Source organism: Anarhichas minor, unplaced genomic scaffold, assembly GCF_050575085.1.
Source record: "Anarhichas minor isolate MPS153535 unplaced genomic scaffold, ASM5057508v1 ptg000011l, whole genome shotgun sequence".
NCBI lineage: Eukaryota > Metazoa > Chordata > Actinopteri > Perciformes > Anarhichadidae > Anarhichas > Anarhichas minor.
The window spans coordinates 3435729-3458458 of NW_027466457.1; the positions used below are offsets into that span (position 1 = coordinate 3435729).

A 22730-nucleotide genomic window follows, 5' to 3' on the forward strand; every position below is an offset into this window, starting at 1 on the left:
ACTTCTGTTCATAAATAATAAGACCTGGGGGACAAAACGGCAATAGTCCACCAACACTTTGACTTCTGTTTCTTTTGTTTCTTAGAAGACAAAACCAGTGGGTTTGCATGTTTTAATACTACAAATTACAAATTAATCCTAAAATAAAACATTGTTAAATGTGTTTTCTTACCCTTCAGGCACCCACTGGCTTTCAAATCAGAGAACTGAAACTTTCTTGAGCTACAGGCAGCAAAGAGGTTGTCTTGTGACGCCCCGCTTCTAATCCAGCCGCAGATCTTCGTCACATGTGACTTCCTGTCTGCTTCGCTTCTTTACTCTATCTAATGCAAATTGCCAAAAAAAGTAATCCCTGAAAACAAAAGAAATCACTGTTGGGTGGTGAAGCAGCTGAAGGCACAAACTCAAAATAAACGTTTTTGGGGTCATAGCAGCACGTGAACAGTTCATGTGATAAAACTGTTATTTTGTTAAAAATCCTCCTCGTCAATTCTGTTCGGCTGTCACATGTTGCCGTTTTATATCACGTGTTGGGTGAATGTGGAGAAGATCCCGACAGGAGCAACCGTATCAATGTCAACAGTGTGAAAACACAAATAATTGTGTTTTCTTTTTGTCAACATAGAAAATATAAATTGACCTCACTGAATATTTAAAAATCTGATGATGGTGAGAAAACACACCTACATGTTCTGGATCATACAGAGATGCACAAATACACTAAAACGCACAACTTGTGGTGAAATGTCAAACTATGGTTGAAGTTTATCATAGTTATGAAATAACAAATGTAAATATATGTTCTGATATTGATTGATGCATGTAATGATTTAGCCAACAATTGGAAGTAATGTGTTCCACTATAATGCACGACATAAGAAAACAAAAATTTGAGTACCACATTTTTTCTACTAGCGATTATTTTCATTGACATTTAATCTGTTGATTATTTTCTGGATTTAGTGATTAGTCATTAGGTTTGATAGGTGGCCGTCTGTTTCACAAAGCACAAGACAATGTAATCAAATGTCTTATGTTAGCTGACCACAAGTCCTAAACTAAAGATATTCAGTTAACAGCTGTAGAGGAACGAACACAACGGAAACATTTGAGATGCTCAAACCTTTAAAAATAGACTCAAAGCGATCGTCAAAGTTGTTGCCAAATAATTGTCTAATGGATTAATCATTGCAGCACTTTGTTTATCTTGTGATAACATCATCATGATATGATTCTCCTGAATATCAATGAGCAATATACTGAATTATCAGCCAGCTCATATTTACTACTCAGGTAAAATGTTTCCATGTATTTGCTTCCTGATTAAGTCCATTAGAAACTAATTGGATGCCCGTTAAACCATCAGAAGACGTTCTGTTTTGTTTTTATTTACAACCTGAGATTGTTTTAGTTTCACTGAAGATAGTTAAGGACAACTCTCGTGTATATTCCATGTGATGAGCAGATAGCTGGGTGTTCGGTGAGGACAAATGGAAATATGCAGAACGACACAGTCATTTATTTAAAGAGGAAGAGTTGTACGGTTTCCTCTTTTAAACTGAAGCCCCAACATGTAGTACGTAGCGTAACCATACCCCCCACTCACACATACACACACAACTCAATTGGGGCCTTTTCACTGAACAAAAGCAGTACACATCCGTTTGTGCGGGCAGACTCTGTGAGAATAGGAAGGGTGGAAGAGGCTCTTTTGGTGGCTGCACCTGTCCTATTTTATGAGGCTCTAATAAGCAGATAACAGGATGAAAAAAAAAAAAAAGGGATGTCATCCACTGAGGGAGATACAGACTCCACCCTCTCCTTATTTGACTGAAATTAATTAGATCCTCCTTTGAGGTCACGGCTCTGCAGTAGCCACCATGCAGGCCTTGAGATAGTGTGCCATTAATGGGTTGTTAAAGTACACGTCTTGTTTAATCTGAAGCTTTGCAGACAAGTCGACATGAATAAAATGTTATGATGATGCTGTTTTTGCTTCTTTTTTTTTTTTTATATTTCCAACTTCCTTTTAACCTTTCATTCATATCCAGCAGCTTCTTTCTTCCCACATGAGTGTGAATGGATGCACAGACCTGCTCCAACAAAGTATGGCCCTGTGCACCGTGTCCCATGTGATGTTGCTGCCCCCCTGTCCCACACGTGCTCCCAGGTATCTGCACGGTGTCCGTCAGTGAGTAGCAGCAGTGGGGCCCCACGCCTGCGCACTGGTGGAGAAAGTCCTCCTTTGCTATCCATGGTGTGGGGAGTAATTCAGCCATAATCCGCCTTTCTCCTCTCCCCTCTTCTTTCCCCTCTCTTCTCCCCCTCTCCTGTGGTTCCATTCATATTCTAATCACAGCTTTCGCTTCTCCAGCTCTCAGGCACTCCATCAGAGCCCTCCCAGCCTCGGGCTTTGCACTTTTACTTCCCCCCCTTTGTGACCGTTCCCTCTTCTCAGAGGCACACCAAAAATAAGGTTGCACACAGCGAAAGAGTGAGCGAAAAACAGGTGAGAATTCCACCAAAAAACATTCACACTGGATTTTTAGCATGTTTGAATGTGTGTCTGAGCACACAATATGTCAAATCTGTGACAAAGTCGCCACAAAGATGCTTTAATGGCAGAGTGAGGTGATAAGTAGACTAAATGCGGCAACAAGTGTCCGTGGGATGAGAAATGGGAGTTAAAATGAGAAGCAAAGGCAGGAGCGGAGGTTGTGTAGGGATGTATGTTTATATGGAGCTCTGGGGTGTATAAAAACGTATTAAATGCCATAATGGGAGACGGGGAGGCCACAGTGTTAGGACTGCGTAGATCTAAGCCTCTTTTTTTTTCGTTGGGAGGGAGCTTTTCTTATTCAAAACAGCCCCACAAAAGACTTCCAGTGAGCCTTGCCACATCCCCATCTGACTTGGGGCCATTCATCAGCCTTCCAAGCCTATCAATGACATGTCCCCATCAGGGCTCCTATAAAATCAGCCCCTTTCCCATGAAACATCAGCAAACATTTTGACGGGTCTGGCTTTCCCCCCGCTGGATTTCTGGAGTCTCTACCCCCCTTTCCTCCCTTATTCCCACCTCCCCCCCCTTCTCCTCCGCCAACACCACCCCTCTCCGGGCGAACCTCAGATCCTCAACATCTCCTGTGACGGGCAGTGGTCACGGAAACACTGAGCGAGACAAGGGGAGAGCCGCCGAGGAGGGGGAAACGTGCACTAAGCCATTTTCTTGGAGGAACCAGTGTCGTTGATGGGAAGAGGATGCATTGCGGGCTGCTGGAGGAGCCTGATATGGATTCCACAGGTCAGTCCTGTTAATCTCTGCTCGCTTTGCTTTGTCTGCATGTGTTGAGAGAACCAGCTTCTGTTCAGAAACATTGTGTGAGCTTCTGAATCTGCTGCTGCTCTGGAAGTCTCAAACTTTCTCTTCAGTCATACAGAGGCAGTGTCTGGATGCTCAGTTGTTCATTTTTATTTTTTAACCTTTTGATCACTTATTTAATTTCTGAAGTTATTTAAAAGTGTGTGTTGTTGGTCATGCACATTTATGAGGAGTGCTGTTATGTCATAAGTGTGTCACTTACTGACAGAAAGCAGGGAAATAGCCTTTGAATATTTTCATGATTGGCTCGGTCAAGTAGCTTCTTGCTGTTTTCAGAAAAAACAAATTGTAAAATTCTGGATTCATCTTTAGCAGAGAAGAAATGACAAAAGAAAGTGCACATCATGGTGGCCTTTAAAGTATTATGCATCTTCACTCAACAATTTTTTCTGTTTATTTTTCGTCCAAAATTGGAAAACTAAAGCTTTTATTCAACTTAAAAACTGACGACTAAACAAATCATGCAACAGTTATTTTTATCACAATTTATTAAAATGAGTAAATATGATTGATAGAATTAAATCATTGGTTAAAGAATACAAATTAATTTCTTGGAGGTGTGCAGGTGCAGCAGGGCAGACTAGTTCAGCCCTGCGTGTGTGTAAATAAATGAGTGTTGATCAAATTTAATCCAATTATTTAGATCCCCAATTTATCTGTTCCTGTGGCAAATGAAGCTTGAGATCTGAGCCTCTGTGGAGAATTAGCTTCACTTCAGTGGATTCACTTTTTCGTTTCCAGTTTGTTTTTTTAGTTAAACAGAAGCAAATGCTGTCGGGCAAATAATGAGACGTGTCAGAAAGCCGTCAGTGACACTGGTGTTCTCTTATTCAGAGTTCAGATTCACATTTACAGGCAGTTTTTATTTAGATTGTGCAACAAGCATTTTAATTGACACATAGAGTATTATAAATCAGGTGGCAATATATTAAAGGTGATGATAATCACAATCGCAGCAATTGAGACCATTAAAGAGCTTCCAATGATGATGTTCTCTAGCGTGGAGGAAAAGAAGTCCTTCCACGTCGGTTCAGAGGGCCGTGAGTTCGTGCGGCGGTGACGGGACTCTTAACTGCAGTCGGACGTTTTCTATCAACACGTGACAAACATGGAGGTGTAGATTCCTCACCGAGCCTGTAGACTTTTAAAACTTTTGATTATGTGTGACCTCCTCTCAATCCCCTCATGAGCTGCACCAACAGCTCGTCCTGCCAAAAGTCTGTCCCAGCAACAGCTGCTATGGGGATTGTTGACATGCAGGAAAAACACATTTTAAAGAAATATTTAGCTGAGAGTTTTATTTTGTTAAGTTACTAGTTAAGGAGTTTTTTTTACTTGGGCAGTTTTGACTGCTCATTTCTATTTTAGGGTCCATCAAGTCTTCAACAGATTTAATGGAAAATGTTTAACTTTTTATTCCATTGCTCTGCTTGGTGGCTCCTAAAGAAGATTTAGCTTATTGTTAAAAAAAACACAATTTAAACTCAGAAAACGAACAAGATGAATAATAATAATAATGTGCAGTGTCTTTTCCTTAATTACATTCATCATATACTAAATACCTTTCTTGAAAGAGGAATTTTAAATGGATTTCCACTCTACGTATCAGGCTGTTTCTACATGAAAAGCTTTGGTGTTTTGCTGCTGCTCGGTCACAGAAAGCACACATGTTGAGCTATTTCTAAGTAGAAATTAAGCAGCACAATGGCCTCTATTCCACCAGAATGCTTCAGTAATGTGCACAGGCTCTTTTAAGCGAGTGTGTATGCTCGTAGTCTCCTGGGAACAATGCTGGATTCCTGCCGCCCTGGTGAAAACAGCTCAAATAGAGCCATGGCTGCATCGCTGCCCATACAATCGATTGTAGTCAGCTCGCCTTGTCACATTAGGGACATTTAAAGTGTCCTGTATGGGCGGTGATTTTCACTGTTTATGTAAATACAGCTTCGGCTCTATTCTGCTGCAGGACAAAATGAGTTCACTTTCAGAAAGTGAGTTTTTAAATGAACAGTTTCCGTTTAAATTAATACAAAGAAATTGACCCAAACTGCTACAAACTTATGTTTTAGCTAAAGGACAATTAAAAGGCCCACGGTTACATATTTAAAAAATATATTATTTTGACCAGATTTATTTAAATAATTTTTCTGAGTTGTACTAAAAGGCGTCATATTCCAGTTTGTCCGGCTCTGTGATCTGTGATCCATCATGTCTTTTGTAGAGAGTTGGATTGAAAGATGCCTCAACGAGAGTGAGAGCAAGCGATATTCCAGTCACGCGTCTCTGGGGAACATGTCCAACGATGAACGTAAGCAGGCGAACACTGTTACACTAAACCTACTGACTGAACTGTTGTTAAACATAATTTATCAATCTTATAGTTAATGGGTTTAGTTCAATGAATGTCATTTAACAGTTTTTCAAAAAGTTTAGGTTTTGCCCATTGAGTCGGTTGTATAAACTTAGTTTTGCCCCTAAAATCCATAATGTGTTGTATGTTACAGATGAAGAAAAAGAAAACAACAGAGCCTCCAAACCGCATTCGACACCGGCTACTCTGGAATGGTAAGTTGTTTTTAATATATTTGTATATTGTATTTTTCTTTAGTCTAATCAAATGCAAGTATTGTGAATAATGTAAAAACGATGTTGCCAGTCTTCTTAAAAAAAAAGCCATAATTATTAGTAACCCACTCGCCGAATATATCGAGTCTACAATTTCCAATTTATCGGTTCACATTTGATGTGAAAATTGCATTTATTTGAATTGTTTTACATGACACACACAGATGAACACCACATTCTCTACACACTGGTTACATTTCTGGTCTTATTACAAGATTTACATTACGTGCCGTTGAGCCACAAACACAGATGTAAGTGACGACATGTTTGTGAAATGTTTGTTTTTTTCCCTTTGTTTGAACTAATTTTGTATTTTAACATGTATGATAATTTGAGTTTAAATTGTAGGCTTGCATCTGACCATGATAAACTGATCAGATGAGAGTTTGTTTTATTTGTCCTCCCGGGGAAGTTTGATTTTGACTCCATGATGCTGTTGAACAATAGAGACATCGAACACAGACAGATTAAAAAGTGCTGCAGCTTCGACATGCAACAGATCTTTCATATCCTTCGCATGTATAAAATTCAAACCCTACACATGCCTCTAGTTGTAAAGTGCCTGCCTATTGCAGAGCCCCGTGACCAATGACCCCATTTACTTAAGCATTCAACATGATCTTAAATGAATATTTATACTGATTTAAGCTGCGCTGTGGGGGACTGAAACCCAGTGTGAGGAACATTAGTTGGGTCAATGTATATATTTTTTTTATAGAGAAGCATTATAGACATAAATGATAATGTCATTGGCCTCTGTAATAATTTCACTGTGCATATGGAGACTTTTTTATGTTTCTAGGGAAATCTACAACAAAATGTACTTACATTTTAGCACAATGTAAAAACAGTAAAAGTAACCATAGTTATGAGTTTTTGATTGATTTTTGTTGGTTTTCATTGTTCAACCGGGAAGAATATGTTTGGTCACATGACTGTTTGGCCACAATTTGCATTAGATTTTCAGAGAAGTTACTAAAATTAGCTTTGTATATTTAAACCAGAGCAGCACAGAACATTAGTGAAAATGCAGTTATTTCTAAATAAAGTTGAATGGCTGTTATTTCACTGAAAATTAAATGGCCGTAATTATTTTATGAATGTGATTCCGACGACAGCTTTCTGAGTCAAAGGAAATGTAAGTCGGGTCATAGAGATCATTTCCCACGGCTCACTGAGACAATACAGTCACGGCTCGTAAAACAACAGGAGCGGGCTCTCACAGTAGCCATATAAATCCTCCAAGAATAATGTTCAATACAAGAGGCATTTATTTAGGACTGAGAGATAAGGTTACAAAAGCTCAGAAAGTCAAATAAGTCAACATTATAAGTGAAGCAGTGGGTACAAGCTAAATATATGTGATAACAACCGAAGGAATTAACAGAGAATTCGTCAGTGAAATATATATTCTATATTTTAGTCATGATGCAGGGTCAATGGCGTCAGGATTGAATATGTAGTCTGTTGAGTCTGTGCAGGTCATTCTGGACCTCACACCTCTTTATTATCAATCTGTTGCTCATTTAAACATCAGATTTCTGTTCAGACCGTCAGAGAAGTGACCTGGTACAAACTGCACAGGATGGTTTCCGCTGTTGATTTATTAGTGAAGGAGTTATTCGAAACAATAGGAAAACAAATGTTTTCACTCATTTTAAAATATACACTAGTTTTCAAATATCGCTGCCACGTCATAGTCATCAATAACACTTACAGACCTATTAGAACCTTTTGTTTTCTTTTTTTTCTCATTGGTAAAAATCAAATTACCTTAATATCTAAATGTCCCACAAAACAGATGAAATAGTACCTCAAACAGGAAAGGTTGTGTTGTCATGGTTAATACGACATGATGCTGGTGTACCTCAAGGCTCAGATTTGGGTCCATTCTTATTTAGTTATTTGACCTTTTGTTGATACTTGTAAGTTGCACACATTGTGATTATATATGTGTGTATGCTTTTATTAGCAAACTATGATATACAATCTGATGATTTATTGGCAGCAACGAGGCTTTAGGTTAAATACAAACTTAAAGCAATGCAGCACTGACATGCTAACGGGTTATCACGTTACAAAGGGCTTTACAGTAAAAACAAAGAATAAAAAGTAAATAAAATACAAAACATGAAACTTTAAGCAGGATAAAATGATTAAAAACAATTACAAGAAACAGACACTGACAAATACAGAAAGCTGTGTTTTGATTTTCAGTAATGCAAATCAATTATATAGCTACATGACATATGATGTGCACCGGAAACCATTTACTGAGTCTTTTCCACACATAGACGACTTTAACCAAGTGGACACAGTAATGCCAGATGAGACTAAAACCAACGCAACCCTTATACAGGAACTGAAAACAGATCAGAAGCTAAACAAATCAGATCAATGTAAAACTAATGAAATACAACCACTTATGTTGGGGAAAATTACACAAAAATGCAGGTATGTGGAGTGCTTGGTAGCCAAGTGGTGACACGCATTCCTTATCACTGCAACAACTCCCCCTCCAGAACACATCAAACATTTTGCGCTGCCTGGAATTTATCATAATTTTTACAGTGTGGCTGTTAATTAGACAAGATCGCTTACTATCATCGGGGAAATGATCTTTTGGATTTTGGGTCTGTTACACACGTACATATTCCCCCAAGAGCAGTTGTTAATGTCTGTGTGATTGTGCAATCAGTGGTATCTGTGATGTCATGCTTAGTGTCGGGTAAATGTGACACATGTAAAGTTGTGTGCTGCAGTACACATGCGGATTGATTGATACTTTAGCATCATATAGTTTAATATGATCAAATAGTTACTTATTTCACTGCAGTTATTAGTGTAGCTGACATGAATGTAATCTGGCTTCTTAAAAATGGCCGACTTAAATTACTGCCCATTTTTCCCTTTATGTCACAACCATATTAGATTTTTTTTGTGCACTGATGATTCCCATTATCATCCACAGGCTAGAAGAGAACTATGAGATAGCTGAAGGTGTGTGTATCCCCCGAAGTGCCCTCTACATGCATTACCTAGACTTCAGTGAAAAGCATGACACACAGCCTGTGAACGCAGCCAGCTTCGGAAAGGTAAGAATCAAACATCAGTGGAAATGAAGATTAAACAGTCTGGCAATTTATCGTTCCCTCCAGAATCCAGTTTAACTCAAAATCATTTTGAATTGTCTTGAAAACGCATGCAAGCCATGAACTACATCTGTGGTCTTTTTAGAGTTTAAATATACATTCATACATGCAGGGTAAGTTTAAAGTAACCCGAGCAAAATTACTCAACGGGAGAAAATACAACAACAACATGTGGATGATGTATGAAAGCAATAATCTCATGCACTAAATCAGCATTAGTCTGACCATTTCATGCCTGGGCTGGGGTTTGTTTTTGGCTGCTGTTGAAGTAATATCAAATGCAGCTCAGTGTGAAGCGAGCAAAGCTCTGCGGCCGTTCACTGAACACATAATCTAGAGCCAAAGGAGATGTGCTTTCGTCTGTTCCCACAACCCCAAGAACTTCCTCAGCCTTCCTACCCCCAGCCATCCCCTGTACCCTGGACCTCCGGCCCCAACCCCCCAACCCGGCCCACCCCCACCCCCACCCCTCCGCAGCTCCTGTCGGAAGATATTGAAAAAGAGAAGGGGCCTGGATTAATGTGTAATTAAAGGAAATTTGGAAGGGTGAGATGTTGCGGAATGTTAGATCAGTGGCTGGAGCAGTGTGGGGTGTCCTTTAGGAAGGCTTCATTGATTCAGGACAAAAAAACGAGAGAGGGCCCGGACTGCCTCCCTGTCTGCTCATTTATCAAGCGGGGCCTGACAGAAACTTCACAGCTTGGCCTCTTTTTTCATCCCACACAATGGAGAGCTACACTGTTTGCTAAAGTTTCTGCACCAGGAGTTGGACCAAGGAGCCAATCTCTTTGGACAAAAAGAGAGGAAAGGAAGAAGGAGGGAGTGGAGAGGATAAAGAGAGTGAGAAGAAGAGAGGATGGGCGGGTGGATATATGAGGGGAGACTGTTGATATAGGACAAAAAAAAGTAATACCCCTGGATGTCATAAATGGATGGCTCTCAAAGCTTTGTTTTTCCCCTCACAGACCTCCCTGTGAAAACGGCTATGAGACTTTCGTGTTGTTGTTGAATTGACAAACTTTATGAAATATTTTCCCCATTTTTTTCCTCTGAAAAATACACACAAGTTAATACTTTATAAAGAGCGTATTTGGTACCTCGTGTCACCTGGTTACGTATCCTTTTCTTTTTCCTCTTTACTCAAATGAATTACTATGAAATGCTGATGTATACATTATATAACACCCTCCAAAAAGTTCAACCTGTCACTCTTTAGTGCCAGAACACTGACTAATGTTTTCTCTCCTACACTGAACAGATCATAAGGCAACAGTTTCCAGCGTTAACTACCAGAAGACTTGGGACAAGAGGGCAGTCCAAGTAAGTTGGTTTGGTTTATTCTTTGGTGAACTACCTACATGTTACACACATATTCACAAACCCTCTCCCCCCAAAAAACCCAAACAAAAAAGTAATTTGGAGTATGGACATGCAGAAAGAGAGTCTACTAAATGAAACAACCTATAAACAACATATAACACGAACAAGATTAAAGCACGAATCACTGAAAGTTAAAATAACATATTTCCATTGTGGTCGATATAGTCTGATAGTAGTAAACATCTGACTACATATACCTTTCAATAAGATTATTTTGTTCTTTCAAACTATATAAACAAAACACAAAATCAGAGAAAAACACGTTAAAATCTGATTAAACTAACTTTTTAAGCAATGTTTTTATAAATTGTGTTTGAAGTTTTGCTTTTGCAGTTTTCTATCGCTGTAGTTTTAGGTCTTTGTACTTAAAAGATGTCCCTCTGCTCTCCTCAGGTACCACTACTACGGCATAGCCGTGAAGGAGACCTCTCAGTATTATGATGTGATGTACTCCAAAAAGGGAGCGGCGTGGGTGAACGAGACGGGGAAGAAAGAGGTCACGAAGCAGACAGTGGCGTATTCACCGCGCTCCAAACTGGGAACGCTCCTGCCAGAGTTTCCAAATGTCAAAGACCTAAATTTGCCCGCCAGCCTTTCAGAAGAGAGGGTAAACAGGAGTTTTAAAAGTCCATCCTTCCAGCCACCCCCCTTCCCACCTCTCCCTGCCATCTCACCATCTCTGTGCCCCCTCTGGCTCCAGCCTTTTATCTGCCTGGGACCTTCACTGGGTTTGCATTTAGAGAAGGACCTTGAGGATTTATATGCTGGCTCTTCACTAACTCTTAATCTTTTGGGGGAGATAATAAGATCTAGCAATGGACAAAGGACAGGCACTAGCTGTCCGGCTTTTAAAGAGGGGCCATGATTTTAAATGGTTTGTGTTTTGCTGATCTCTAAAGCTCGTTTTATATTACTCCACTCCCTAGACCTGTAACATGTATTTATTGGTTCACATGCTTTTTACAAGATTTATTCTCTTGTTTTTGTACCACTTTGTTCTTTTTACTTTCCCCAAAAGAGAGAAAAAGCAGTTACGTTGTGATGCAATTAGGTTAATACTCTGTTGTTGCCCACAGGTGTCAACCTTCATCATGATGTACAGAACGCACTGTCAAAGGATACTGGACACTGTTATCCGAGCCAACTTTGATGAGGCAAGTTTCTTTTGTTTTAGACCATTTTACAGATCCAATTCTGTTTCACCAAACTAAATGTTTGATTGCATGTAACTAGCTCCTATCGCTTTTAAAATGTTAAACAAATAACTTTTTATTTCCTGTGACATTGAATGGTGTGTGTGTGTCTGTGTGGTACTTTCAGGTCCAAAGCTTCTTGCTGCACTTCTGGCAGGGCATGCCGTCCCACATGCTGCCTGTCCTCGGCTCCAACACCGTGGTAAACATAGTCGGGGTTTGCGACTCCATCCTCTATAAGGCCATCTCTGGGGTGCTGATGCCCACCGTCCTGCAAGCACTGCCTGACAGGTGAGCAGCTGTTGTACCCTTCGCTCTTAGAATGAATGAATCGATACCATTGTCTTATCTGTTGTTACTGAGATTACATGGGATGCCATGTTTTGTTTATTGCATTGACGGTACAACAGATGTTTATTTTGCAGTGTGAATTCAAGCTGCTACATTAACACTGTCATAGTTATCATTTAGTTCAGGGAATATAGCTGTTTCATTATTATGAATAATACCATACACTTTAATGCTTAATGGCCTTCTTGCTATAGTATACTTTTGACTATATTAACGGCATCATTTTTGAGTATTTTTGTGTAGAACTAATTTTGCAGTTCCACTGCATGTTTTGCGTAATGATCTGCATGAACATCAGTGAGGTTCACTCTAATTTAAAAAAATAAGTGAAAGGTTTTGCTTTGGTCTGGATGTTTAAGCACAATTAAAATGTAGCTTTTATTTATTGTAATTTAAATGTCAGACTGAAATGATGGGTCAACTTCTCAGTTAGTCAGTTGACAAAGTCTGCTTATCGTCGTATAGTTTAACGGGCAAAAACGCCATCATTTATCTGGTTCCAGCATCCCAAATAAACCATTTGCTTCTTTTCTGTCAAATACGAAAGTATGAATATCTTGTTTGTGTAAAAATTAATTTTTGTGCTTAGAAACAGTGATTTTGATCCACTTACTTTTCACCACACCTCAGATTGAGGTTGCTCTGTAATTTAAAGACCTCACTTTTTTATACATTTTTTAGACTAAAAGATTGATTGTTTAATAGGCTGAATGGTAATTATAAATGGTGTCTAATGTACTGATTATGTTCCTGTTTTCTTTTATCCACACAGTTTGACTCAGGTTATTCGAAAATTTGCCAAACAGCTTGATGAGTGGCTCAAAATAGCACTTCATGACCTTCCTGAAAACCTGAGGAATATCAAATTTGAATGTAGGTATAAAATCCCCATCTCATATCTTGAAAATTGCTATTTTTAAACAGAAAGTTTAAATGATGACACTCACAGGAGTAACCGTATTTATTCTCCTTTTTTGTTTCCAGTATCCAGGAGATTTTCTCAGATTCTAAAGCGGCAAACATCATTAAACCATCTATGTCAGGTGCCTATCCTGGTCTGAATGTTTTTTAATAAAATCCATATGAACAAACACAGCTGATAAGGGATATGGGTATGCTCTTGTAATATTGTCGATTTATCTGTCCCCAGGCGTCACGGACTGTGATAAACAGTGCCGACATCACCTTTCAAATGCTGGAGGACTGGAGGAATGTGGACTTGAACAGCATCACCAAGCAGACACTTTACACCATGGAGGACTCACAAGAGGAGCACAGGCAGCTTATTATCCACTGTAAGTCCTTGCTTTTAAACTGATTCCACTCAAACACACCCAGCCAGACGGAGAATTACACTTTGCTGCCACGCAAACGACACAACGAGGGACAATCATTCCCACGACCAGCAGAGTCAAAGCATTAATGATGGAGACCAAGAGGTTAAACAAGTTCACACTCCTCTGAAACACCCTGCGGAGCATCTCCAATTCACTCCAGTCTCACTCCTCCGAATCAGTCCCGACGGGATCAGAGGTCACTGATACGTAGCATTTGTCGCATAAAGACGCCATTTGCATTCATATTTTTCAGTTTTTTTAGTTTTCAAGTGACGTAAAGTACAATGTAACCCGACGTTCTCCCTCCTGTCACAGTGTATCAGGAGTTTGACCGTCTATTGGAGGAGCAGTCTCCAATCGAGGCGTACATCGAGTGGCTGGACTTGATGGTGGATCGCTGTGTCGTCAAGGTCAGATAGCATTTACTTTTTTTGACTCATTTCCAGAAAAATAGGTCTTTAAACCTGGTCTGACTCAGTATTTTTGCATAAATATGTGTCTTTTGTTCATTTTGCACTGATAAAGTTGATGTATTTTCTATGTTAGATGCTGAGAGGTGATTTTAACTAAATGTTTCAAGTGTTTGCGCAGCAGAAGTCTTGTTATTTTGCCCTTAAAAAATACACCTGCGGCTGAAAGGGACCCGCCTCTGCGTGTCTTTCTCACACAGAGGCACTTGCGTTGCAATCCTCTCAGTTAATGATGTCTTCAAGCTTCCCATTTGCGTCCATTATGTGCCAGATATGGGCTTGTAAAATTTGGTCGCCCTGGCAACGTCTTGGACTGCCCAGACAATAGTTCAATAGGAGGGCGTGTCTCTGGGGGCAAATTAAATAGTTGACTTGTTGACATGTTTTTCGTTCCTGAGGGTTAAGCCCCAATGTGGACCCAGGGGTTAATTCTACGCCGGCATCCCGACCCTTCCCCCTCTTTTCACATGGAAATATTCTCTCTAGGTGGCAGGGAAGAGGCCCGGGTGCCTGAAGAAGGTGGCCCAGCAGTTCCTGCTGATGTGGTCGTGTTTTGGTACCAGAGTCATCCGGGATATGACCCTCCACAGCGCGCCCAGCTTTGGTGAGCTGCTCATGCTTTGTCATCATTCCTTAATGCAACAGACAGCCGGAAATACACAACTTTGACAATGCTTCATGAGTATAGAGAAAAGTAATTTATTGTAGTTTATTGTGTCATGCACATACAAGGGTCCACAGATACCATTGTAGTGGTGAAACATGTGTCAGATAAAAACACAACTTCTTACATTGCAAATATAAAAATAAAAGCTCTTTTCCTAACTTACAACTCAAGCTTTTTATTATTATCCATCCAGATGAACTCATCATCAAGTGTAGCCCTTAAATACTAATATAATGAGAGAGAAAACATGAAATAGACTTCAAATCACATCATAAACAAAAGAGCATTAAACCTGATTGTTTCTGTAGCTATAGCTGAGTTAACTGTGCACACTATGTCTTTTTGTTAAATCCTGCTTCACATCAGGCAGAAGTTTATTGTTTTTTGCATGAGGAATAATTTGCGCTGAGCATAATGATTAATACACACAAACAATAAATCATACCAAAATAAAGATTTTGCACTCCTTAATCCAGAGATGTTCATGTAAAATGTCCCAGTTAACGATATTCTAGTCAGCTGCGGTTCAGACATCTGACATTGATGTCCATATCACCACTGAACTGAAAACTGGTGTACGTTTATAAACTTCATACACGGTTCAGTGCAACCAAATAACCATTTCTCGTAAAATGGCCACTTTGATAGATTGTTGTGCACCCATCAAGGTTTGCAATAAGTGAAGAGTTGTAAAGATGAAAGAAAAGAAAATGGCTTCTCTTTCCTCTACTTGTGTCCTTTGGCCCTGTCTGTGAATATCAAAGACACAGCTGGTTGCAGTGTTTTGATAAAACAGGTCTCTGTGCACAAACAGCTAATTAACAAAAGCCTCCCCTCCCCTCTCTTGATGTGTTTGCCTGTCTTTTCCATTTTATAACCGGTCAGTGTTACAACCCGCTCCCTTGAATAGCCACAAGTGTTTATTGTGCGCACGGCGGCAAACAGCGACCCGCACAATGACACAATTGTGACACTCCCGCACATGCCACGGTCTCATCTTCCGTGCGACCCCGGGGTCAGCTGACATATTTCTGGCACTGACTCTGTACACGGAAACAAGCGCACTCGCTTCTTTTTAATAACAGCGGCCCTCCTGTCAGTATGCAGGATGTGATGTCATCACCCTTGCTTTAGAAATCCTTCAGTCTTCACGGTCATCATCCTTTATGTCCCTAACCCTAAACACAAATAGCCCTTTGGTTTTTTTTCCACATAACCAAGTCTCACTGTCAGCATGCGCTTCCACACAATAACTTCCATATCACCTCTGAGTTTTCTTTATCGGTAAAGAACTCATCCTGTCCTATCCGTACGCAGGGTCCTTCCACCTGATCCACCTCATGTTTGATGATTATGTGCTTTACCTGCTGGAGTCCCTGCACTGCCAGGAGAGAGCCAACGACCTCATGAAGGCCATGAAGGTAGAGGGCACCACAGGTAAGACCGCTACCTGGAGGTCTAATCAGTAAATAACGACAGAACAGCTGAAAAATGTCTTGTGTAATAGTAAGAGGTTTCCAAGAATTAAGTACTGTTATTTCTTTTAATCGTTAAATCCCAAACATTCAGTTCCAGCTCAGGAATTGTGAAGATTTGCTAAATAGCTTTGATTTTGGACTGCTTTTTTTTACTTGTATACATTCAGGTACAACTGACAAAAGAGTTCAACCCTTTCGAACATAACTGCATATTTTCTTACTGTAGTAGATTGTGTAATGGTCTGTCCTCTCTTTACACCTTCAGCAGAGAGAGAGGAGGAATTCCCGCTGACAGAAACCACCCCGACCTCCCCGTCTCCAGGATCTTACTCTCCCGCTCGGTCAGTCCACTCTGTGGGCATTTCCTCGTCCAGCTCCCCCACAGCAGCCGTGTCCCCGGAGTACACCGGAGTCACCCCCACCACAGGTTAGACAGGCCTCACAGGTCACACAGACATCCTAAATTAGCAGAAGTCTCACTGCACATAGTTTCTTTGAGCCAACACATTCTCTTTGTGTCCATATATGTGTCTACCAGGCGCTGTTCAGTCATATACCTGGTCCCTTACATACACAGTGACAACAGCCGGCGGCTCCACTCCAGAGGCCGGACAGCAGCTGTCCTGTATGAGTAACAGCGCTCCAGTCCCACCACCATCCTCCACCCCCCGGATGCCTGTCTACAGAGAGGAGCATGGGTAATTATGATTTTGGTATTAAGATTAATTTTCTTTTTGTTGGAGAATTTCTTTGATGGGTTTTCTACCACCTCCACATTCTAGGTATACTGGGAGCTACAACTATGGCAGCTATGCCAACCAGCATCCTCACTCCATCCAGAGCCAGTATCCCAGTCTGGCCCACGAGCCGGCGATCACAGCCCCCCTCCACTATTCCGCCTACCGGTCATCTGCACAGGTCAGTCCCAGTGAAGAACTGAGGTTTAATAGCATTTTAAATCAATGTAAATCAATTAAGGAATGTTCTTAGTGAATGTGGATCAGTTTGAGTCTTCTATCCAAAATTGTATATATTTAAACATACAGAGGTATTATCCACAAAAATGTACTTAAACATTCAAAAGTTAAAATAATCTTTCTGCAAAATGAACCTTTTCAGAGTATTATGTGTTATTATGCGTGTTAGTATTATTGATACATAAAATACATAACATATGATTTGTAATTTAAAGTTGCAGTTGGTCGAGGTGGACTAAGTTTCTACTTACTGTTGGGTGGTTTCATCTATAACAGTTCTTCATGTTTTATAAGATCATCTATTTTCTATGTAAAATCTTAATCTGCAACATAACTAGTTCTATGTAACTGGAGTCAAACGTTCAATATTTACCTCTGAAATATAGATAAGTATAAGAGTAAAGTAGCATTAAATGGAAATAAAGTAAAGTACAAGTATCAAGTCCAGTGAAAGCTGCAGATTACGCTGATGGCCATAGAGACAGTGTGTGTGTGTGTGTGTGTGTGTGTGTGTGTGTGCGTGTGCGTGCGTGCGTGCCTAAACTGTAACTTAACTGTATGCATCCACAATACAGAGCTGTGTGCAACTGTGCCATGTTGGTTATTTACATTGTAAGAAGTAGAAGAAGAAGAAGAAGAAGCAGCAGCATGTGTGCATTAATGTGCCCAGAAAGAGAGCATCAATAGGTAGCACACAGTTAATAGGCTATGTGTGAGATGCTTGAAGCACGTCTTGGTACACTTTGCAGCAAAGTAAGTAGAAGACTGAAGATTTAAATTTGAGGAAAAAAACGGTTGTTAGGATGTGACGGAGTCACTGATGTTACAGCTTGTGTAGCGACTGGTGTGCGTTTACTCTTTTGATGGTAATTTCCTGTCAAGGGCCCTCCAGCCTCTTCTGCCTTTATAGTGGGAGGAGATCAGCTGGGCCTCAGCGGTCGCAGTGTTTCTAAAAGTCCCCGCATCACCCTCTCCACACAGCGGAAGCAGGCAGTGAAAGGTGGCTCGGCCGGGGCCAAGAGGGGCCCTGCTCTGTTACTCCTCTTTCCAGCTCTCAATAGTCTCTTCATCTGTTTGAGCCAGTGGCCACAGAGCAGGGCAAGGGGGCGTTTATTAAAATATTGTTATTCAATGGTCTCTTTTCTGCTTGTGAACAAGAGGCAGCTGAGCCGTCTGTTCTGCTCTCTGACCTGCACTGACTGTCTTTTTCCATGCCGTGATCCCTCATAATGGAATCGACTGTCGTGTTTATATTTAGTGAGAAAAGGGAAATAGGGTCCTACTTCCTACTTTTTTTTTTTTAAAGCCTGTCTGAGCTTAAATCGGGCACAATGCCTGCGCTTTGTCCGTGTGAGAGGTTGTGGACGGAGCTGCGACGAACACAAAACCTCGTCGGATCCCCATCTGTCCAAAATATTTTCGTCAACAGGCAGATTTAGTCACAGCTGTTTGGGTTCAGTCACCATAGGCAACAAAAATAACACAGGAAAACCACTGATGTCTAATTTTCTTAAGTGACTTAATTTTCTATTTCGACCATTGTGGTCCATCTTGTGAAGCAATTTCCCCTGACAGGAAATTACCATCGGCAGGGTCAGCTCACACAATACACCGCTACAGGTCTAACGCAGTATCACATATGATATCAGGAGGGCTATAGCTTCCTTTGAGGACACCGAGGTCACGTCCTCTGTACAGTTCAGATACTACAATTAAAAAGTTACACATGGTGGGTATTTTATATCAGCTGATTGAGAACTGTCCTTAACAGTATTTAATCAGCACGTTAGGGTTTGATTACTTTTAACCCAATTAGTCAATAAATGATTCAGTATTTCTCCAACAGTTTATTTCTTGCAGCATTTTTATCTTAATTAAAGGAATAGTTTGATATTTTGGGAAATGCACTTGTTTGCTTTTTTTTTTGCCAACAGTTAGATTCATGAACGATTGATACCACTATATTAATATAAGGCTATAGCCAGCAGCTGATTAGCTTAGCATAAAGACTGGAGACAGAAAGAAACAGCTGGCGTGGCGCTTTCCTAAGGTGGCAAAGACGGCTTACCAGCACCTCTAATGTTCAATCTTGTTTGTTTAATCATTACAAAAATAAATAAATATGAAAGCATTTTTTTTTTTTTGACAGAGGGTTATGTGCACTGGGACAGAGCCACTCTGTTTCTAGCCTTTGTGCTAAGCTAAGCTAGCCGGCTGAGTGAGCCCCATATTTAACAGACAGACTTGAGAGTGGTTTTGAGCCTCTCATCTAACTCTAAAAAAGAAAGCAATTTTCCTTCTTCCTTAACATTTAAAGAAGATAAAATTTAACAGTCAACTGAATGATTAAAGATACAACATATTACTTGATTAATTAGGCAAGTCACACAAAATTAATCTGAAACTATTGTGATGCCTGATTAATCGTTTGAGTCACTTCTCAAGAAAAATACCAAATATTTAACGGTTCTGCCTTCTAAATGCTCTGATTTTATGCTTTTCTTTTTTGTTATATGATAGTAAACTGAATATATTGAGATTTTAGCACAATAGAGACAACAATCAGCAGATTAATTGGCTATGAAAATAAACATTTATTGAGGTTTTACTGTAAATTTGAAGCTTCTCTCAATAGTGCATCACCATATTGCTGCATCACCATAACTTCTTTCCTCTTCCCTTCCTCAGTACCAGCTCAATGGCCAGATGTCTCGAATGGAGCCTTGCTTGATGGGCAGCACTCCCCGGTTACACCCTGCACCCGTCGCCCCCCGGTGGCCAGATGTGTCGCCAGCTAACACCTGTTACACCAGCCCACCTATGCATTCATCCCGCTACGCCACCTCTGGGGACCTATACTCTCCCCTGGGCCCGCGCAGGAACTCAGAGTACGAACACTCGCAGCATTTCCCCGGCTTTGCCTACATCAACGGAGAGGCCACCACGGGCTGGGCAAAATAAACAATGCTCTGGACACCTGTGTAAAAGCTCCAGGCCTGCCAAACTGGTGGATGCAAAGTCTCTGAACACTTCCAATCAAGTACATGAAAACGGAGGAGCAGAGAGTACATAGTAATAGGAATCATGGTATGGACGTACTGACAATTTAAAAAGTCTCTGAATCACTGATGATTGTGATGTAACTTGTGCAGAGGTTTATTAAAATAGATGTTGTTGCTCACTGCTGGAGGAAAAAACTCAAATCATATAGAATGAACTTGCAGCAAAAATCATTTTAGGAGTGCAATGCTGCTGCCAAGCTGTGCCTTTTGTTTTAAGGAATGTACACCTCTGTTTCCCTCGTCAGTCTCACAAGTCAGCACACAGATCATCCCACCGACCCTCAGTTTTGTCAGTGACTGACGGATCAGGGTGCTGTAAGCCTTCACTGACACCAGTACAATCTCAGTGACACCGCTGTCTCCTCTTGTTGCTCAGCAGTGTGCAGCATCTTGTCACGAACTCGCTGCAGCAGCTTTGTTTGCTGCAGGATGTGGATGAACTGTACTGCCTTAAAGTTCTTCTGGGACACCAGTTACATACAGTGGCACAAAGCCAAAACACAAGACAGATATAAACTCCTTGATCGGTGTGTTAAGGTGTCTCCATCTTGATAGTTTTTTAAATGATTGAATGCAGTGACTCAAAAACAGCTGTGCGTGTGTATTCTGTTGCAAGATTTTTTGCTGTTTTACTGTGACTATATATACATATATAGTATGTATTTTCTGTAACTTTGTAACATGGTGTATCCTTTATTTTCTATGTTACAATTGGTACTTTGTTCTCTATTTTGTATGGTAAGTGAAAGATGCATTAACCTAGGGTTGTGTGTTTTATAATGCACTCAAAGCTACTGAGGACCTATTACCCTATGGGTATTTATAAAAAGGGAAATTATCAAAGTGTACAGTAACATGAAGTCTAGTCACTTTTCTGTAAATAAAAGCACTGGAAACCGTCTGTGGTGACAATTTAAAAGTCTTTGTCAACTTGTCTTCCTTTTTCAACACTGTCTTTATTCTTTCTGTGTTAAAGTCCTCAAATCATGCACAGATATGTCCAAATACATATTATTGTATCTATTCAATATTCACAATCAATGTAGGCACTGGAGCAAAGTCTGCTCATTGATTGATTAAGAACTGCTCTTTCGTTACTTTCTATGTGGTAAAAGTTTTTATTAGAATTATTTTAGGTGGATTTCTTTAATTTGCTAAATAGATTGACTTTATACCTACTGACATGTGTTACTTCTGAAAATGTATCACTCCACGTTCGCCGTTAATCGAATCTCCAGTTTACGTTTTGGAAAACAAAGAAAATGTTCTGAAGTAGTCTGAGCTTATTGTTACTTCTCTCTCCATGCGGTGACAACACAGTGGGGGGTTGGGCCAGTCGCACAAGAGCCACACTGCAGAAAGAATTACATTTCTATAGAGAGAATGTCCTGGTGTGCCGGGGTCATTGTACCTCAGTCCCATAACCTTTGACCTCTGACCCCTGCAGAGATTTGTTTTTATTGGAACATAGATCCTCAGTGTTTCGTCTCCAAAATCCTGCAGGATTCTCAGCCGAGACTTTGAATTCACAAAAACCTGTTAAGAACAGAAAAAATGGCAACCCACTGTTGTGGTTTAATCATCTGACCTGAGTGTCAATATCAATATCTGCTTAAGATTTCAGAGAAAGATTGGTGATCCTGGGTGTGTGCACGCAGAAGTCACTTTTAGATGTGAGAAACCTGCTGCACGACCTGAAGGTCTTATCTCTGACATAACCAAGCCACTGCTTACACTAGCGTATGCCTGCCTGCTTACACAGTGGTTACAAGTAGCTCCCTTTTTATGCGCTTTAAAATGAGTCTATAACTCACTGAGTCGAGCATATTTCTGAAATGAAACTAAAAAAGAAAAAATGTATTTATCTATTTGATTTAAACTTTCACACTGGGTTAATATTCCTAAACTCACAATATCTGTATGTATACTCTAATATTTGTGAGTAGCTATATTATTGGAATATTGGAAATATTACTGTTCATGTTCATGAAGGGAAACTGACCTGTGGGAACATTTATTAGGAGGAAAAAGGACATATCTACACTCACAGCTATCGGTAGTTTAGATTGTCCGATCCATGTGAATGTCTGTGTACTGATAAAGGAAGATTACACCAACAAAGAGAAAACATACAAACTAAGGTTCAAACCCTGGAGGTTGTTAATGAGGCAACTGCAGGCAACACATATCCTGAGCCCAGTTAATAACATGGATAGTGCCAGTGATTCACCAGTACCTCATGAGGTCTATTCTTTCTGCAGACTCACACATGTGGTTCCAGCATCTGTGTATGACACCTACCCAACTGTGTTGTTTTTTTCTCTGTACAGATGGATCTGACTTGTATAGGCCACAGTCAGTTTCACAGGTCAACATGATATTCCTGACTGTCAAAGAAGAATATACAGGCAAGCTTTTTCCATTAAAAAAAGGCTTTTTGACACTTGTTGACAGTTGCAACCCAAACCTCTGACACGACATGGTATAATATCTTGTGAATGAATCAATTACATTATTAATGATCTCCTTAATTTTCGAATTCCACAACATGAGCCACAAAGGAAATACTAATTGCATAGTCTCATATTAATATGTTGCATACAAGTAAAATGTTTTCCCGTCATGCTTCCCTTCAAACTTATAAATATTTATACAT

At 40.2% G+C, this 22730-nt stretch overlaps 1 protein-coding gene across 2 annotated transcripts; it reads left to right on the forward strand.

The window, feature by feature from the left end:
* The first annotated feature begins 42 nt into the window (after positions 1-42).
* Positions 43-20987, forward strand: rfx4 (regulatory factor X, 4). Of its 2 annotated transcripts, none has more exons than XM_076088907.1 (18): positions 43-3304; positions 5604-5690; positions 5887-5947; positions 8979-9102; positions 10418-10479; positions 10933-11146; positions 11616-11693; positions 11860-12023; positions 12856-12956; positions 13068-13126; positions 13234-13378; positions 13736-13830; positions 14377-14494; positions 15875-15994; positions 16301-16462; positions 16574-16733; positions 16818-16953; positions 19701-20987. In XM_076088907.1, exons 1-18 carry the CDS (start codon positions 3262-3264, stop codon positions 19971-19973), a joined length of 2202 nt encoding a protein of 733 aa, XP_075945022.1. In that variant the 5' UTR covers positions 43-3261; the 3' UTR covers positions 19974-20987. The 2 variants fall into 2 exon arrangements, with proteins under 2 accessions (XP_075945022.1, XP_075945023.1); XM_076088908.1 differs by having other exon boundaries at positions 16613-16733.
* The last annotated feature ends 1743 nt before the right edge of the window (positions 20988-22730 follow it).

What these genes read in the sequence shown, in the direction of transcription:
- rfx4 (XM_076088907.1), top strand. Translation starts at nt 3,262, where the DNA reads ATGCATTGCGGGCTGCTGGAGGAGCCTGATATGGATTCCACAG. An exon ending in ACACCGGCTACTCTGGAATG is followed by an intron (nt 5,948 to 8,978) that starts GTAAGTTGTTTT and finishes TATCATCCACAG; the next exon opens with GCTAGAAGAGAACTATGAGA. An exon ending in GTCTACAGAGAGGAGCATGG is followed by an intron (nt 16,734 to 16,817) that starts GTAATTATGATT and finishes TCCACATTCTAG; the next exon opens with GTATACTGGGAGCTACAACT.